Here is a 20,356-nt window from a genome sequence, read left to right on the forward strand (position 1 = left end):
GTAAGTTTTATCCAATAGTTCGATCGAATCATTTGCACATAAATCGTATGTGTGCCTATATGTATATATGATGTGTATCTCCATATTATGATATATATATATATATATATATATACACACACACACACATATACATACACACATATGGCTTTGAATAAAATGAAAGAGACGATGGTCCTTCTATGTTTGCCTCTTTGTCGTCTATCGGGTCAGTGTTACCAAAATTTTATCAGCAAAAAAAACCCTAGCGATTCGTTTTTAGGCAATCAGGGCTAACAACGTAATGATGAAAGTGGGAGAAAGCTTGTCAAATTTAATTCGGTAACACTGTATCTTTGCAGAAATGTGTCAATGTCAGGCTTCGTCCGTAAATCATGCGTCTGATCGAAAGATCGTCAATGACATTCGATCGTACTTTGAATGAATAAGTTGAATGGAAATGCAAGATATGGAATTATTATCAAAGTTAAAGGACATTGTAATTAATTGGATAATTTTATTTAAAATCAATCTTTTACGACGTGCACATACAGTTTTACGTTAAACTTTATTCTTTAATCAGGAAGATTGTCAAACGATAAATCGTAATATGAATCTTCTTCCGTCGAGGTCTAGCGATCATCATTTTTTTAGATCAATACGGATAGATTCGCATAAATGTTATATTCTTGCCACGTCACTAATCAAAGATTTATAATCAACAGTTGTTAATTAAGTTATAGCATTCTTTATAAGATGTAACAATTTTTAAATATTATATATACACACGTATATATATATATATGTATATATATATATATATATGTCTATTAAGTTCGTGCGTATGCGATCCGCTCTATTAAAAACTAATCTCAGTAGAATTTCATTCTTAGGAATGTATGTAGGGACGGGTTAAAAATAATAGTCTTTCGATTTTGGAAGGACTCAACGAGTATGGCGTTCTCTCATCAGATCTTCTCGTCAACAACATTTAACGGCGACAGAATATTTCGAACTAAGCTGAATAACAAACGAATTATATATTCTATTCCTAAATTACAAATGACGAGGACAAAAAGAGATACAGACATAAGGTAGAAACATATTTGAGAAAGAAAGGAAAAAAGGAATAGTGATAGAAATAGAGATAACGGCTACATATAGATTTGTAATATCGCGCAGCTAAGAAATCAATCCTTCCCGTTCGAAATTGAAACGCTATTCGAACATTTCGTAGGATTTAAATTTTATTCTGTACACAGCTATCGATAATAATTAGGGAGAAGATAACAATTCACAATAGCAATCGATTCGAGCATTCTTTCTATTCCCAATTCATCAATACTAATTTTCCTTTCCTACGCCGTTCTCGTTATGATGAGCCTCTCTCTCGAACTTTCGAGGATTTCTTTTTTCTTTTTTCTTTTTTTTTTCTTTTTTCTATTTTCTCTTTTCTTTTTTAAATAGTTAGATAGATTGGTGCACAATCGTGGCACATATTTATACGCGATCGAACGATCGAACGAATATACGAATAAACGTCGGGCCTTTCTTAGACGCTACTCGTGGCGTGACAATCCTCCAGTGTCGCTAGGCTGCTGGCCCTCAGAGACGCCAGACTCAAGGAACTATGATTTAAAGTATTCATGCCGTGTGGATCCTCGCAATGCAGGTACAATCGTGAGCTGACAGATTTATGACAATCCGGACAGAGACGTTTCTTCTTTTTGTCGCGCTTTTTCAGTATGTCGTAAGCGCACCTGGAAGAAAAAAAGAAGAAAGGAAGAAGAAGAGGAGAACAAGTTCATCATTGGACGTACAAGTATTTTTCTCTGTTAGCAGTCGTACTAGTTTTTCAAACGTCTTAATAGAAATAGATAGATAGAGATTGATAGAGGTACGAAAGGGGAGGGAAAAATGTTAAAGGAAAAAGTTTGCTCGTAGATGGACACGAGCACGATATAGTTAGCAAAGAGAGATTTTAGACGACATAGGAACGCCTTACCTGGCGTGTAATATGTGAGAACAAGGTAATGCCTCGAGGGAATCGGCTTCCAAGCCGAACGGTTCGTTGCAACCACCGCACCGTAATTCTAAATCTTCTTCCATAGTGGCGGCGAGTCTCTCGTGATGTCCTTTTTGTTCTTCATCCCCCAAGGAACCGTAAATCCGTGATAGCCTCGATCTGACGGTCCTCACTAAGAGCTGCAAATAACGTGAGAGCTCTACTGTGTCTTTTTCCTACGTAAATACCTACTATATTTATATAAGGCCCACTCTGAGTAGAGTACGAGTATGAATCGTACGAGGGACGAGCTACGTCGAATAGCTAAAGAATAATGATTTGAAGTTGGAGATCGGAGCTGGAGATTGAGAAAAGTGATGGAAGGGGAAAAGAGAGAGGAGAAAGGATCCAATATCGTTCGTACCTTAGCACCGACGGATCCAGCTACTTCCAGAAGGCGGGTATTGAATTCAAGGGGCCGGCAGTTGCATATCTTGTGCTGCAATCTGAGAGCCTCGAAACACCTAGCCACTCCATCCATCGCTTCCATTTGGCAAAGTCGATCACCAGTCGCAGCGGCAGATCCCATGGCGCTTTCGTACTGGCGAAACGCCTTCTGCAATACGTCCATCTTCATCTCACCGGTGTTATCGCTCTACTTCCGGTGCAATGCACGCAATGTGTCAACTAAAGGCTAATTGTATGTGCGGTTCGGCGATCGCCAACTGAAAGACAGAGTCGAATTCGTCGGAGTTCACGCGCGACTTTAAACGAGCTCGGTCTTAACATTTTTAATTTTCGTCAAATAAATTTTCTCATCGACGTATAATTTACTTTAATCGTGAAAATAATTTGATCGAAATAATTGAATTAATCAATCATTGTATTTGTTCCGAAGGAACGTGATTGGCAGTGACGAGCGGGTAGACTCTTTTTAATTCTGAAATTCACGCTCGGTAATCTCCCTCGTAATTATTAGAATAGAAGAGATCCGGCGTTCGTCCAAAACTGAGCCCGTTTCGGTGCCAAAGCTGCGAAAGCCGATGCGACATGCTGCGACGACGCGTTTGCGAATCGTGAAAGAGAATTTTTTTTCGCAAACGACATCGAGTCTTTCGCGAAGTCGACTATATCTCGACGACAGGAAACTTTCTTTGGCATTGACACGTTTTAAGGAATAAATACGAGGGAACGTCGCAGGGCTGAGTTATCACAAATAATTCGACAGATATCTTTTTTCGCGACTATCTCCTTAATTGGAAATTAAAAGGTCAAAACGAGAGTGGTCGAAAGTTTCCACAGGCAGGTATACATATGAAGGAAGCGGAAACATGCGAAGCGTATAGATGGCCAAGAGCACGAGCGTATAATACGTGGAAGTGAGAAAAACGAGCGAAATAGCTTCAACTCACATTTATGTCGGATTTCTTTCGATAAATATCCCCCATTATTCGTATACTTCGAGCATAGCTAGCTTGGTCGCCTGAAACGAGCGACAATCGCGTTGCTTCCTACGCAAACGTTAGGTCGAATCCTCAATTTGATTGTGCATGTAGGTACTGGATGGCTAGTTAGTTCGAAATGATAAATAAGAAATTATTTAGGTGGAGTATGCTTTACCGAACAATAGTCATGAGCATCACCCAGTTCTCCTTTCTTCCTCAAGGCCGCGGCCATCTGAAGGAGAGCAGCTCTGTGATGTCGCGAATTTAGATCGCCAAGCTGTAAGCTTCGCGAAAGATCGTACGCTCTCGCGGCATATCTCGCGCTCTTGTCGGCATCCTGTAATCTGCAGAAGAGTTCCGATAGCCCGACATATACCTATGCAAAGAACGGAGAACGAGCTGTAGTTCTTGCCTTTCAACTGTTTAGCCTAACACGCGTTCTTATCGTTTTACGTTATATATTTTCAAAGCAGAACATATTACTGATAGAATCGGCAAAATGATAATAGGTATCATTATATGCGCTGATTCTATTTCTGCGTCGCTTCAAAAAAATGTCCAACTTTGATGCATCTAAAATAAAAAAGAGAGCTCGTAATGGCGGATAAAATTCTTGCCGGAGACCAAAAGACATTCCAATGGAATTTTGTAGGGAAGAAGATATTTGTCAATGATTTACGTTTCGTCGGTTATGCCAGATACATTCTATAAAGAAGAAAATCAATGAGAATGAACAGACGATCTTTATGTTACGATCAAGACAAAAATAAGATATAATTGGTTCAGTGTAGGGAGGATATATATATATATATATATATATATATATGGTGACTAAAAAAAAGAGAAAAAGAGATAGATAGTTAAATAAAAAAGAGATAAAGATAAAGAAAAAGAGAGAGAGAGAGAGAGAGAGAGAGAGAGAGAGAGAGAGAGAGCGAATGTCTAATTACCTGTAACTCTAAGGAAGGATCTTGAATGGAGTGGGCGATTTTGTGAGCTCTTTGAAAGGCCTCCAAGGCTTTACAGAATCCTGCTAGTTCTAAGTGGACTCTGCCTACGGTTAAGTGAACTAATCCAGCAGTGGCGCACTGATCGCACTCGTTATACAAGCTGCGAAATGACGTAGAGTCACAACTATTTGTTTTGTATCGACGATTCTATGGGATATTCTCGCTTGAACGGGAACGTTTAAATATATTGCACGATCAGAGTTTATCGAATATTCAAAGACAGAAAGAGAGAGAAAGAGATGGTGTGAGTTCTCGTTTCATCGAGAGTATCCCGCGTAAAGGTATGTTTTATGATGTCTATCAGAAGGTTTGGAAATTTGTCATCATGGAAAAGTGTAATTATTGATTTCAATTAACTATACGACATCATTGACATTGTTGTGTTTCGAGAACAAAGTAGAATATTGGACCTGTGTCTGGCATAATCCAAGGCTCTGTCCAAAGCACCTAATCTCTCATGAGCTCTGGCCAAGTTCAAATACGCTTCCGCTCGCATATTAGGCGAGTCCAATTCTTCCGAGATACAAAGCTGTCTCTGACCAAAGTCGATACTGTCCCTGTAAATTGAAAAACGAACAATAATCAATAAATAGATTATAATATAACAGGTTTATGATTTCTTTTTATATAAAATCTTGGTCGTTGAACGATTATTTCTAATTAATTACAAGAATGAATCTCTCTCTCTCTCTCTCTCTCTCTCTCTCTCTCTTTCTCGTTAAAATTAAATATACGAAGGAGCCGAGATTTAAATGTTAATTTTCATTCGGGCAGAAGTTTCAATTTTCCACTATTAATCCTTACGGCTACGTCGAGCGCGATTATTGGAATAAACCCACTCGGATGATTCTAAATTTATCCACGCTGCTCGCACCAGACTGATACCAGATGATGGTAAAGATAGTAGAAGTAACAATACTAGTAGATCCTTCTCGGCCAATCCAATGACAAGTAAGTGTAAGGAGAACGAAGAGAAAGGACAAATGCGGATTCGTAACAGGTCGCGTAAACTTTGCAGTCCGCATTTATGAATAGATATGAGTATATACAACGAAAGAGAGAAAAAGATAGTGAGATACACAGAGATAGAGATAGAGATAGTGAAAAGGAGTGGAAACGAGGAGGGTTGGAAAAGGACGTTATTGTGTCAAGGATACTCCGAGTACGGCTCTTGCCAGCCGGATTCTCTGTCGGCTCGTGAAATAAATGCTATCTCGTCCCGACGATCTCTTTATTAAGTTCTTTCCGACGAGTTTCCGTCTCTTACTTTAACGATGGACGCGAGATGGGGAGCAAGAGCGTGAGAGAGAAGAGATGGAAAAGTTCGTGGAAACGTACGAGTCCTTTAAAAAAAAAAAAGTCTTCCAGAAAAAATGTTTAAATTCAGAAACAATGGGTAAAAAGCATTGAAAGAAAACATCGTAGAACTCCGATTTCTTCCTAGGTGCTACCTTTTGTCGCATTGCAATGGCGATACGTGTCTTGATCGTAATAAGGTGGATGCAAAGAGAATTTTCTCCTATTATGAACAAAAGATTCCAACACATCGTAAGAGAGTTGTATCTTCCTATATATGATTGCATTGTATGTGAGTGTACCCTTGGTAAAGTGGTGATGTTAGTAATGTGTAGTACTAGGTCTCTCTCTCTCTTTCTCTCTCTCCCTCTCGTTCAGTATGTACGATGCTCGAGGGTATTTTCCAATAGGTATCTGCGGTTTTCAATGTCTATAGTCTAAGAGAGTCCAACGTGTCTTATCGTGCGAGATTTTCCGCATGTTCGCAGGGATGCGTGGTTTGGTTTGATTTCCTCATGCATGTTCGGATCCGTGTATGCATGTAAGTAATATCACGTGCATTGAATGCCACGATCCCGGTTCGATCTATGACAAGTCGTTTTGCGTCTGATTACACGTTGACTTATTCCATTAAAAAAAATATTAATCGTACCAATCGAATCTCATACACATTCTTTTGATGCTTAGATTTAGTGCAAATCCTTTTTACGATCCATACCACGTACTACGGTATATTGGCACGTTGACACACTGACCTATATAATTTCTTGGAAAACAGCTGGACCGCATCGCAAGCACAACGGTAAAAAAGCTCTTCGGTTGCTTTTAAAACGTTCATTGCACAAGCATCCTTCGTCCGTAGAAAAATTCTAAACGTTAAGACGATCAGGTGTTGTTTCTTTACGTTAATCGGTTTTCTCTTAATTAAAATACGATGGACCTTGGAGCTTTTCTAAGGGGATATTAACATTAAGCTTTATTAATATTTTTCTTTATGCAAACCGATGATTTAAAAAAGATATTTATTATATACTTGCATCGAACTGTCAACATTACGATTGGAACTTGTTGTACGTTTTCACTGAATATTAAATGAATACTTAGAGAATGTATGAACTTAATAAGTATATACAATATATAAGAACTTAATAAGTATACACCGTATTAATTATACGATGCAAATGAGGTATCCATGAGCCCTCGAATCGCTCTTCATTTAGCGTGGCTGCTTTGTATCGGGATATAATGCCAACGAGATAGATTACCGCGAAATTATCTTAAATTTCATTTCCCTAGGAAATACGAATTTTCGATTTCGTTTACCTGTACTTTCCCCAATCCATATAGGCTTGATAAAGATACCCCAGAAGCGCGAATTTGTCCTCGCGTTGCCGGATACTCTTCAATGCGCCTCTCCATTTTCGTACGGCCGCCTGTTGTTTGTGTGCTCGATACAATTTTAATCCTTGCTCTACCTGCAGCATATGAAATATTCATCTCTAATCTTTAATTTTCTTATTTTTTATTGGTCTATTAATTTTTGGGGTTTTTCTCTCAAAGGCCATATTTTCCCTCGAAAGTCCTTGGAGAGTAAAGGACAAGGAGTAAAAAATAATAATGTATATACATGATAAACGAGAAAGAGAACGTTCCGAATACATGCAGCATGTTCTTGGATCATTATCACGCACGAGAAATCTCAGGGGTGGCGAGTCGGCACGCGTGGATAGGCGCGCGCGTGTATGTGTGTTTGAGTATTTGTGTAACGACAGGTCGGATAAGGGCTGAAACGAGAGAAAATGCTTATCGATCCGACCCTGAACTTTGTCCCTGGCGGATTGAGCGATCTGATGAAATATAAATAGAACGCTTATGGGTAAGAACATCTAAATTGATGTTACACCGGTGCGTCCACTTGACATTATTGTCGAAGCGCATGTTCCACGAGCGATTACCATTTTGCTTTGATCTTTGGAAAATAATCGAGCATACTAGGAAGTGAGTTGATCTTAAATATAGATTGACTTTAAACGATAATCGAGTAACCTCGAGGAAAAAAATGTTAATAGTTTCGATGTACCATTAAAGATGTACTTTTTTTTTTTTTCATGGAAACGATTATACGTAGATCATATATTTTCTTATAATTTTGTTGAGTTTGTATGTGTAGTTGCACTTAAACGCTAATAACGAACATTTTCTATAATAATTTTGTCAGAAACGTAAGACATACCGAGTGCACTCTTTCAAAATGCTTTTGCTTCCAAGTTGTTATCCGCTGAAGCTTGAAATTGCACCACTAAACATGAACATGCGCGCGCGCGCGCGCGTGTGTTTGAACGATTGTATGTTTAGAAAGAAATAAGGAAAGATAGAGTGAGTTTCTTCGGAAACGTCTGCCTTACACGCTTGTACATTTCATAAGAGCCATTTAAGACGTATGTGTGTTTACATGTGTGTGTTTTAAAGATTTTCCACGTCTGAAAACGACATCGCTAAGATGTCGCGATAACTTAAACGAAAATCAATTCTACCGTAGTAGCAAAGTGTATTTCTCGCTACGACGGATACAGAGAAATATTGCCGTTTGAAGAAAATAAAAGAATCGATAAGTCCAGGAAACTTGATATAATATATATATATATATATATGTGTGTGTGTGTGTATGTGTGTGTGAGTATATATACATAGATACTATATGTATTTAGGTATTGTGCGATGTGTCGACGGTCGACGATCGTTTCTGTTTCAGCGCTTATGAAAGGATAGCGTGACTCTAATTCCTTTCGTGGCTTGGTTGTGAACTTGATAGTGACCGATAAAGTCGTGGCAATACACTCAAGGAGATAAGTGTAGTACGCGGTACGCCTTGTAACAAAAGCGAAGAAGCGTGCCGATTCGCGAAAGTGAAAGTCATGTACTATCTATCTGAACTCTCTCTCTTTCTCTCTTTCTCTCTTTCTCGATTATGTTTTATCACACAATTCACACGATATTTGCTTTAACAGCAATTCGCTTCTTCTTTTTCTACGTGGAAGTGTAAAATTTGAATTATTTCTCAATGAAACACTCATCGTGACTCACCCTTCGACGAGCCAATTGCTGGTCCAGTCGCCGTCTGCAACCTACGAGACACTCCCATAAACCTGTACCTGGCCTGCTATGCTGGTAATGACTATTCCCACTGCCATTTTGATGCCGATAATCCTCCTCCGTGAATTCACATACATCGAGAGGGTGTCTCGAGCCATCTGGGCTACCCAGCAAGGCGGTCGCCGACAGCTGATGACTCGCCGATCCACTGCAACATTTTTTATAATTTTTGTTTTCCTATTTCAATATATATTCCATCTAAGATCTATAGGTGTGTCTATGTATATAACATCGATCGAAAGATAGTCATTATACAAAATTTTTGTATATCGTCATCACCAATTTTCTTTTTCTTCGTAAACGAGTATCACTTTTGAAGCGTATGAAAGAATCGAGTTTATCGTACGTAGTAACTCGTGGACGACGACGCGAAACGAAAACGAGATTATTAACTTCGTTACGAGAATTCCTTTGAAATTATGAAAATGAAAGAAAAGATACTTGTGTATACGTCTAGCAGTATACCGTTGGGCTCGACCTTTTGTGAAAGCTCAATTGTATCCTCGATCTCGTCGAGCGTGCACTTCTCGACACACACTCGATATGCTTTGCACGCGAAACCGAATACGCTTGAAATGACATGTACTATAGGCTGAAAGCGTTGTTGAGGAATAAACAAAATGGCATCCTTTACTTAGAGAATGATCATGTCGGATAATGAAATGGAAAAATGATTTAACTCGGTCATTCGTGCTTTTTCACGTACATATATACTCCCACTCGCTTACTCTCTCTTTCCCTCTTGTTTTCTCTCGTTTCGAAACTCCCAATATTTGTTCTCTATCGAACTTTGTCGAAGTATCGGTGCGATGGTAAATATTTGCTCCAGTACATAGGCAGTTGAGCACAGAAGCTCGTAAGCTATAGCAGTGAATGGTTATCCTTTCTTTCGTAGCTAACGCCGTTCGTTTCGCTATTTCGAGCCCTTTTTTACATTTCAAAGGGATGCATATTTATGAAGGATTTAAATGTAACTTTATACCTACATAGGTATAACTATAAGGTGGACTATATCTACATATTTTTTAGTTAGACGGTAGTTCTCCGTTTGAAAAATTCTGGATTTATCAACGTTGTGCCGACGACAAGAGTGACGTGTTCGCGTCACGGAAAGAGATCTGAAAAGACACTATATTCGTTCAGCGAAATACAATTACGTTGAAAGGTGACGGCACGTTTCAAATTTCCATATATTTTTTTTCGCGGAAATTCGAATTACTCAGGCACTACAAAGGGATCAACTATGTTATCTCTAATTCAGTCTAATTAAATTCATTGAGAAAGTGATAACGTTCTAACGGGTGATAAGAGATAAATTATATTCGATGGATGAAAAATGGGATTCAACGTGGAGACCGCGACGTGAGCTTAACTAGAGATAGGAATAACGTTAACGACATATGACCTCATTAAAGTCATCGAAAAATGTAATCACCGTCGAAAGGTTAACGACGACGACGACGACGACGATGCTGACGGTGATGGTCGGGGGTGGAGGAGAAAGAGGGAGTAGAGAAAGGGAATGGCAATGGTGGTGGCGTTAAGCTGACACCTACTCCTATGTCTGACGTGGCTCCTTAATTTATTTCCAGGATGAACGGAAGCTCCGGCATGAGATAAAGCGCTCTTGGCCAGAGTCCCAGAGTTTGAGTTAGCAAACTCTACATCATGGAGGTTGTACATTCTCCGGAATCGCACCTACTACCCCTTTACCTACCTCGAGAACACATCCCGTACTGCAATGCGACCAATGCGGGTCATCCTATCGAAATTTATCTTACGCGAGCAGAATTGCTTGCATATTCGTGGACAATGACGATGACAACAAGAATCGTTTGCAAGCACGGCAAATATCGATTATTTCTTTTATTTTACTTCTTTTTTTTCCTCAACACGAATTGGAGCCATCCACCAATGGAGATAAATCGATATGCGATATTAAATATCAGATATTAATGTACGAATATGAAAGGAGATTTGAAAACGACAAATTTGAAATTTAGATAATATATCGATGATGATACGACTCGTACGTCATCACGATCGACCTTGTTGCTAACGTTATTACAAAAGACAAACAGCTTACGGAAGCTTACGAAACTAGTGGTGTCGTAACCATCAAAGTGATGAAACTCGATAATTAGTCTGTCGATACGACACTTACGACGAATACAAAAACGTCGCAATGATTGATCAGACATTTCTTTTTATAAAAGAACTTTATAATTTTAGTATAGCTGGATAAATACGAAGGGAGTCTCGTTAAAAGACAATATTAAGGAAATTTAAATGTTGAAATCACGTCATTATGATCTGCTTTATTAAGTACTTAACCCCCTGCAATACGTATCCATATACCAGTTTTACATATACATCACCAGTTCTGACAGCTCATTTCAAAACGCAATCCCCTTTGAAATCTTCTCGTTTGTATCATTACTCGCTCGAGTTTCTATTGTTCACGATAAAATCCTCGTTAGAAGCTACGCTCGCCAGTCCTCGCTTCGTTCGCTGACGCACGTCTGCTCTTCTTTCTATTCATACGAGAAATACACACACACACACACACACGTATGTAAATCATACGAGTCCTTGATGAAAGACTCTATTAATTTTCTTAACGTTCTTGTAATAAAGTGAAACAACGTTCCTTGAAAACGAAAAATGTCAATTACAGATTGCCAAGAATAATCGTAGATCTTCTTCTTTTATTTTCTTTCGAGGAGTCGAGAGTAAAGCTAAAATCACATTTATACTTCAACTTTTATGTGACTGTGAAATAACATAACTCGTATAAAGACTGGCGCGATATCGTGAACGAGTTATCGTCGAAGCGACGACGTTAACCAAATTAATATCGAACGAGTTATTGCTGGTTTTATAGTATGGGGTTGAAAGGACTTGTATATATGTATGTGCGTGTATGAAAGATAGCGAGAGAGAGAGAGAGAGAGAGAGAGAGAGAGAGAGAGAGAGAGAGAGAGAGAGAGAGAGATGGCGAATTATCGCTCCTATCACGAAGGCCACGTTTACGTCAAATCTGACCACGTTTGTCAAACAGATTACGCACTGCTAAATAACAACGCTTGGTACGCTCGAACGCAATTTGAAATTTATGCGTGCCGCGCTTACACGAATAATTAATAGTTGTGTACTTGTAAAAGCGTATGTTGTTGAAGCAATAGGTATAATTTATTCAATAAACAATACACATTAGTATATGTATATATATATATATATATATATATATATATATATATATTAGATATAATACGCACACATATTAATATTTAAGCATGTAAAATGGCTGAAACGTATCGTCTCGTTTGAGCAGTCCTAATCTTACTTAGAACACATCTAATTTCTCTTCACGTACGAAATAAGGACCACGACGATTGAATTTTCTTGTTAGCAATCGCGATGCGCGTCGACTGGGAATACGGGCGGTGCATCGGTATATAGGTCAACGAAAGAGGTCGCAGGTGCCTCGCCCACCTAGTAAATGTGGTGGGAAAGCAATAGACAAAGAGAGAGAAAGAGAGAGGTACATTTTGCTGCACCGTGCGATACACCGCCGTCGTCGTTGCTGCTATTTCCGCTTGCAGCATTCTGCAATCGTTCCACTCGCGTTTCTGCATATCTACGTGTAAGCCAAGTCTGACGAAGCACCAACAGTATCTCTTTTTCTTCATGTATATAATGTTTCACATATATCTACGTGTTTTCTTCTTTCTAAGAATTTTTTTTTTCAAAACTTTCCCCTGACTCGGTATAGCTTGTATAATGAAACTAACATTGAAAAGATTATACGTAAATACGTAAGATAAACGTATGAATTTTTACATTAGCAACTACGAACAAATATCTGGCTATATTGTATTAACTGATTTTTCTTTCTTCCATGTCAATTAGAAGATCGTTAACGATAAAGAAAAACAATGCAAATGACGGAATAAAAAGTATCTTTGGCGTTTATTCCCGAAAGTTGTCGCATCGATGGGAAAAAGGAAAAAAAGAGAATAAAAAAAAAAAAAAAAAAAAAAAGAAAAAGAGAAAAAAATCGGAACGTGGACGGGTATCTCGGTCGACTAAACATCGGTGTTCCGAGCGTTCGCTACGCTACTCCATCGTAGAATTTCCATTATAGCGTGGAAAACTCTTCGATGGAATGTCAAGCGCATCGTATCTTCTCTTGCGCATTTCCGACGGCCTTCATTGTTCTAAGCGTCACACGTATCTAACCTTCGTATATGTATAGTACAAGGAGAACTTGCACGATTTTACGCTACTTTATTTATTACGCTTTGCCAGTTTCAAGGACTTTCCTCTTTCTCTCTTTATCTGTCTCTCTCTCTCTCTCTCTCTCTCTCGTATTTATTCCATTATAGCTTCTCGATTGATTTCGAGGACTAGCGATTACGTCAAAACGTATCATCGATTATTATTCCAATTCGAAAATATATACGGACGATTCGAGCCGAACCAAGTAGCACGAAAATTAATCCAATCGATAGATTCGCGCTAACTTTATTGCATAAAATGTGACACATGCTCATTCGTAAAATTCATTTAATTAACAAGCGACAATTTTATCGTTAATCGAAAGGATGCATTCGAAACAAACATGAAACTTTTGAGTTCGATGGTCGATACGGAATAACTCGATAGTTTAGTATTTGGAAGATATCGAAGAGGGATCTATAGCTATTTGTGTAACATGGATATTATACATACATGTATATATATATATATATATATATGTATATATATATATATATATATATACATATACACATATGTACGTATGTATATATCGACATATTACATATAAAGATATACAGAGGAAATTACTGATCTTTGCTATACTCACATATGCATAGAAACTTACCCAAGGTAATCCCTGGACGAAATAGACTCCCATGACATGGCTGGATCGCTTCTTCCTCACCGTAATTTCCCGTCGTTTCTTTTTCTCCCGTTTCCCCTTTTTTGCGTTCTTTTCCCTTTTATTTTTCTTAGCTCTAACCTCATCTTCCTCCATCGGCATTATTTTCACCGGCCGACTTCTCGTTAGATGTTTTTCTACGCCGGCACATATCCTTTTCGCTTTCTATACTATTTTGAAAAATCTCTGCTAAACCTTTTTTCCACGTTCTTTATTCTAATCTCTCCCTTTCTCTCTCTCTCTCTCTCTCTTTTTCTTTTTCTTTTTCTTTCTTTATCGTTTATACTTCACTCATATGTATTCCTCGAAGAAACTAACTGCTTATTGTACCGTATCGTACCGTGCCGTACCGTATCGTGTCCAAAACGAATCTACATTCGTGCACGTATGTATATTTGAATGTTAACACACGCACACATTCACGAGAATATTATTATCCCTTCAAGGTTATATTGATACAAGTCATCCCTTATAGCCTCGTTCGACTTTCGATTTCACCTAAAATACTGAATTTACGTATCCATCTGCATAAGTGTACGTTTCTATGCTTCTCTTATTTCATCCGTTCTTTTTATATATATCTACTATTTCTCTTTCTCTCTCTCTTATATATTTTTCTATTATATTATTTTTCTCTCTTTCTATTACACAACAACACGTTTATCATAATGCTTTTAAGCTTCATTAATTATTAATTCATCATTTTCCGACAATATCCTCTCGTTATTTCTTAGTAGAGAACGATAAATTTCAGCTAAATCTTCGATCTTGGAAATGTACTTTTAAATTATTTCCTTTCTTTTCTCATTCAGGATAACGAATCGATCGAATTAAAAGTTACACCTGAGGTAGTTTAGAAATCGTAATCGGAACTATTTTCTCCTCCGTTTCTTTGATTTATAACTGCTCCGATATTTTCTTTCCTGATGATAACACGTTTGGACAGAATAATCGACATACGGTTGTATTTATAGAGAGTACATACATACATATGTATCTATTACATATGTACTCGTATATATATATAGATATCTTTATATATATGTATATATATGTATATATATATATATATATATGTATATATGTATCTATGTATAACTATTTTTCTCTGTTCTTCTGACGAAAAATAATTCTTACTTTTAGCGAATATTTTCTCTTCTCATTTATCTTATACTTTCCTTCATAATTGAACACCGTGAACAAAGTTAAATCCTTGGAGACTCGTCGAGTGGTAATAAGGACAAGATGAAAAGGAAATGGAAGAAAGGAAGAAGAAAGAAAGTTCGCGATATTGACGTAAAGTTTTCCGTAACGCGAACTTTGATTGGCAAGTGTTTCTTTAACGTTGGCAGTTATTTTTAATCTCATGAACGCAGGCTATATTTTTTCTTTCCTTTTATTTTGTGTTTCTATGTATGTATGTATATATATATATACATACGTATATATGTATATATATATACACATACATATGTATATAATATAGATATATATCTCGCGTTAATGCGATAACGTCGAAATAGTCTCTCTAAAACGATGCTCGCTCGAAAGGAACGAAGACAAAACTATTTTAATCTCTACGATTCAACGTGCTCCTTTCTCGAACTGTTTAAAAATATTTTCGATGAACGGCGTGTGCGTCGTGCTCTCGCTACTCGTTAGACTTTGATTATCGTTAAAATATATTGAAGGTTCTTTATTGTTTATATTTTCGTAATAAACGTTCGATTTGTAAGATCTAACAAACTTTCTTTATATATATATATATATATATATATTTTTTTTTTGTGTGTATGTGTGTGTGTATGTGTGTGCATGAAAATCCCACTCTTCTTCTATAGATACTTCAAACCTCTCGAAGATCGAAGGACTCGTAATGTAACAAACAACGAACTAATCGAGGAGGTTTCTTGCGATACTCGTAGAGTTCCGGAAGCGGTGAAACCGCAGAGCTTCTACCAAGTTTGATCTTAACAACGAAGACATCTTTGAGATAAGCTCCAAGTAATATCGGACTTTCGAAGTCGACGATCTTCAAATATAATTTTCTGATTCACTTTGGTCCGATTATCGTTAATTCGTGTGACGAGAACATGAATGATATTTCGCACTCTCCGATTATTATTCGGCCATCCGTAAGGATAATGTTCATTTGTCTTTTTCTTTTTTTCTTTTGTCTTTTCTTCTTTGTTAACAATAAGAAATAAAAAGAGCGCGAGGAGGAGCGAAGAAGAGGAAGAAGAGGAGGACGAAGAAGAGGAGGAGGAAGAGAAGAAGAAGAAGAAGGAAAAAAAAAGACGATAGATAGATCGAGATCAATTTCGAGCGATAAGCCGCCCTCTGTCTTCGAATTAGGAAAAGAGCCTCGTTTGTTCGACGACGTGGGACGATCGTGTCCGATTCGAAGTTGGCGGGCCGAACTTCAAAGATGAATGCGACGACAAGAGATCATCGGGGTATCGGCTAATAGGAGATTCGAGATCCGAGCGCGCGCCGTTCCAGCGATTCGCGGTCGAGGCCGAAAAAAACGCTGCTGCTGCTTTCGTATCTGGTTCAAGGCGTTTCCACATGCCGTTGATCGATGTTCCGTCCCGGTTCTGAACACGATCGCCTCGCCTCCCACCTCCAGTACCTCCTCCACCACCTCAACCAATTCCAACCACCTCCTTCTTTATTTCTTCCGTTTATCCTCTCTTCCGTGGGAACCAAGCTTTGGCGAGCGATAATCTTTTCTTCTCGATCTTCATGATAAAGGAAAATGGAAAGGAATGGAACATGGATTAATGAACTTTTGAAATCAATTGAAAAGAGAAAGAGAGAGGAACAAAGACAGAGAGGGAGAGAGAAAGAGAAAGAATGGAAGGATGTAGTTCTCGTTCAGTTTTTTTTCTCTCTTTTTTTTTTTTTTTTTCTTCGATACACACACTCGCTCTCGCTGTTCGCCTTCGACGGAACGCGAAAATCTTCCAACGATGGTCGAGAGAGAACTGTCGCGCCCGAGCCGCAGCAGCCCGCAACACACGACTCGCAAGCGATCCTCCTCCCTTCTCTCCCCAAGCCCCCTCTCTCAATTCCCTCTCCCCGCAATTCTCCCACTATGCTTTCGGACGCCCTCTCCTTCCTTCCTTCTCTCCCTCTCTCTCTCTCTCTCTCTCTCTCTCTTTCTCCCTCTGTTCTTCGACGGCTACCCCTAGTCCTCCTCTCTGCCATCACCCTCGATATCCCTCTCGCTGCTTTCGCCGACGCTTTCCACCCCTTCGACTCGCGGAGCTTCACCTACATCTCGTTACCAACCTTCGGATACTATCGGTAGAATTCTCTCCTCGGCTTGTCTGTCTTACTTCTAGGATTCCTTTTCTGTTTTTATTTGTCTTTTGTTTTTTTCTTCCTTCTGTATGTCTCTCTCTCTCTCTCTCTCTCTCTCTCTCTTTCTCTTCACGTTGTTGTCTAGCGATAAAGTTTCTTTTCGTTCTTACGTCATTCTTTTTAGGTCTTTTTTCTATCGAAAAGTACATTTAGTTTGATTAAAAGGTACGTTTGACTTCCGAATCTTTAACGTGAATCACCCTGTATAGCCCGATCGGTCCTCGCTAAAAAGAAATTCCATCGGAAGTAGTAAAGGTCGAAATAAATCGAGCTGTCCGATCGTGCCGCAATCTCGAGCGTGACTACTTGCTAGTATGTTGTCACGTGACCCGTCCCGCCAATCGCAAGTAGTACGAGTCGTGGATTTCGTCGAGCACAGTTCGCCTTTCCACGGTCGATCTTATCCATTTATATTCTGAAGTCATAGTTTTGCAAACTAAGATAAAACTTGAAAAGAGGAAAAAAGAAAGAATCCGATGTAATAAATATATTTGCGTTTGGGATTATTGCGAATTGATAAAATGCTGAAAGTTTTTATTATTTCAAGGGAAATATTAATATATCGTACGAAGAAGAAGGAGATGGAATTTCGGTCTTCTTGAATTTTGATTTCGAATTTTGATTTGGTCAAGCTTTCGCGGGGAAATTAATATTTATTTAGTGCTTCGGAGATTACTCGAGATAGATGTAATATCGTGGAATACGAAAGAGAATCTAGATATGTCGAATCCTCGAATGTCGATCGTTCAAATTCTCCTTTGAGAATTTTGTTTCGTATCTTGGAAAGCAAACGAGACGAATGGAACTATTTAGATCGAAAGTATCCCGACTTTTCTAGGAAAGGCATCGAAGGCTCCAACGCCCACGGACTTGGACGGACTTTATTCGAAACTTTCTGAAAGAAAACACTCGTACGATTTTATGAGATGCCACGGAGCAACGGCAACAAAGCTGAAAAGGGAGGAAGGACACTCTGCGGATCTTTTGTTCGAAATTGCCTTATGCACGATTACCGGTGTCTCAAGAGATCTAAGGAAAAAATATTTCTTTCAAGGAGCATGTACGTTAAAAGACAATAATGAATGAATTTTTGCGAGCGTTATCATAGTAATTTAATCGGAAATATTGTTATTGCGTAATTGTAAGAAAAGAAATTTGAAATAAATAGAAATGTAATTGTCGCTTAACATTTTGATCTTTGACTCTCGTCGAAGATAAAGTACAAGTACCGATAAATTAATAAAAATTCAATTCGTTCGAGCTTCATAAATCCTATCTAATACGTACGTCATTTGTTAATCGCATTTGTTTCGAGTTCTGACAGTTCCTTTTTCTCGTGGTTCTATCTCGAGAAAGAAACATTTCAGCAACGCCCATCGTGTATAATGTTGTTGGATAATGAAAATGCGGAAAATCGAAATGAAGTCTGTACAGCGGTGAACGTTAAAACGGAAAGCGGAAGAAAAAGATCACGTTATAAATTCTGCAACGGGTTTTATCAAATCCACATTCTTCATCCGACTCGTTTATTTCTTCTTTACTCTTTTCACTTTTCTTTCTTTCCTCTTTTACTAGGATTTAGTACCTTATCGACGTACGTCGATTGATGGACCACGAAAACCAGTAAAGGTGCGTCGAGATGCCTCATGATTTGCCCCTTTGTGGCTCTTAATGTCCATCAACGTTTGATACCAACTGCTCTTGCTAACGCGTAATGCTATAATGCGGGCTCTGTATCGGACAGATTTTCAATACACGCCGATGCATATCGTTTAGTTCACCTTCTCTCATCAAAGAGCAACGTTATAGGTACTTACATGCCAATTTATAATAAACTCTATCTGAATAGAGTTTGTATCTGTCGTTTTTCGAAACTTCCAATCATTGATAATACTTTTCTATTCTTTTTATTTTTGCGCGATTTTCTGCACTTTCGATCATTGCTTCCATCATTCTCTCTCTCTCTCTCTCTACCATCTCTCACTTAGTTTCATCAAAGAGTACCCTCCGGCCACTATTGTTAAACTGCTTAATCACGTTGCAAGATGGCACGGTTACTCTCCCTCTATGGTATCAACATGTTTGCCAATATTTAACATAGTTTCGATCGAAATACCAAAGTACACTGGCTTTTTAAAACTAGCTCCATTATCCATATTCCTTAAACAAGCTCGACACTTTTTTCCTCTCTTTCTCTTTCGAAACAAAAAGTTTTTCTCGTATCTTCGATTCTTCATTCCTAATATACAGATATATTAACCATTTGGTCGAACGAAGCGTTCATAATATTCTCAATTTGAAAGGATGAATTTCAGGATAAATTTCAAGTCGATTTCATTAATTTCTATCTTTCTTCTTTCTTTTTCTTTTTTTTTTAATTTTCAAACTCTTTGTGAAGATATCTTTAGGAAGAGTGGTTTCTCGCGACGGCCTTACTCCCTTTCCGTTACTTTACCCCTTTAAGAATCACCCACTCGATGTAATCCTTTTTGCTCTTGTCCTTGAAGCGAAAAATATCTCGTTTAAGGTGGCCTCGAATATTAAAGCTATGTTCTCCATTTCTCGTTCTCTCTTACTCTTACGAGCGAGCGAGCGAGCGAGCGAGCGAGCGATTCACCAAAACCACTTGGAGACACGAGGAGGAATGTATAAAAAAAGTAAAGAACTCGGTCGAACGTTCTCGTTATTAGAATGGAATTCTCTTTTTACCAAGGTCCGTCACGCGAAAACATTTCAACGTTCTCTCACGTCGGAGAAAGCGAGTCCGACAGTGTCGTCGTCTTCATTCGTTCTTTCTCTCTTTTTCACTCTTTTTCTCTTTCTCCCTTTTTCTTTCTTTTGCTCTTTTTATACTTTTTTTCTTTTTCATATTTTCACGCTCGTTTCTCCTCTCGCATGCGATTCCTTTTTCTTGAATCTCAACGGACTCGATTTTCGAATGTCAAAGTTCAAAACCTATTACATACTATCACTTTCTTATTTTTCTTTTACATATCATTTTTATCGTCAAAAGAAAGTTCGATCGAGAGGGAGAGAGAGAGAGAGAGAGAGAGGGAGAAACGATCTCAAATCAATTCTAATCTGAAGAGGAATAAAGATAAATTGTTAAAAAGGAAAAAAAGAAAAAAAAACAGAAGAAAGAGAAAAGGATGTAGCG

At 38.3% G+C, this 20,356-nt stretch overlaps 1 protein-coding gene across 6 annotated transcripts; it reads right to left on the reverse strand.

Moving 5' to 3' along the window:
* Positions 1–482: 482 nt before the first annotated feature.
* On the reverse strand, positions 483–16,858 carry LOC124425650 (43 kDa receptor-associated protein of the synapse homolog). 6 transcript variants are annotated; one of them, XM_046966248.1, is made up of 12 exons: positions 14,971–16,858; positions 13,777–14,756; positions 8,820–9,036; positions 7,059–7,210; positions 6,491–6,604; positions 4,850–4,996; positions 4,380–4,539; positions 3,605–3,805; positions 3,397–3,495; positions 2,409–2,615; positions 1,985–2,184; positions 483–1,739 (listed from the first exon to the last, which is right to left on the reverse strand). In XM_046966248.1, exons 2-12 carry the CDS (start codon positions 13,812–13,814, stop codon positions 1,532–1,534), a joined length of 1,743 nt encoding a protein of 580 aa, XP_046822204.1. In that variant the 5' UTR covers positions 13,815–14,756; positions 14,971–16,858; the 3' UTR covers positions 483–1,531. The 6 variants fall into 6 exon arrangements, with proteins under 6 accessions (XP_046822204.1, XP_046822205.1, XP_046822207.1 ...); XM_046966249.1 differs by having other exon boundaries at positions 2,409–2,600; positions 13,777–16,857; XM_046966251.1 differs by lacking the exons at positions 13,777–14,756; positions 14,971–16,858 and adding an exon at positions 12,437–12,913 and having other exon boundaries at positions 6,491–6,687.
* Positions 16,859–20,356: the final 3,498 nt, after the last annotated feature.

The sequence above is a fragment of the Vespa crabro genome, chromosome 7 (genome assembly GCF_910589235.1).
Source record: "Vespa crabro chromosome 7, iyVesCrab1.2, whole genome shotgun sequence".
Lineage (NCBI taxonomy): Eukaryota > Metazoa > Arthropoda > Insecta > Hymenoptera > Vespidae > Vespa > Vespa crabro.

Bases quoted from the DNA above. Each gene is read 5' to 3' on its own strand.
- LOC124425650 (XM_046966248.1), bottom strand. From the start codon at position 13,814: ATGTCATGGGAGTCTATTTCGTCCAGGGATTACCTTGG. The intron at 9,037-13,776 runs GTAAGTTTCTAT...AAAATGTTGCAG, and splicing joins TCGTCCAGGGATTACCTTGG to TGGATCGGCGAGTCATCAGC. The intron at 2,616-3,396 runs GTGAGTTGAAGC...GGTGAGATGAAG, and splicing joins GAAAGAAATCCGACATAAAT to ATGGACGTATTGCAGAAGGC.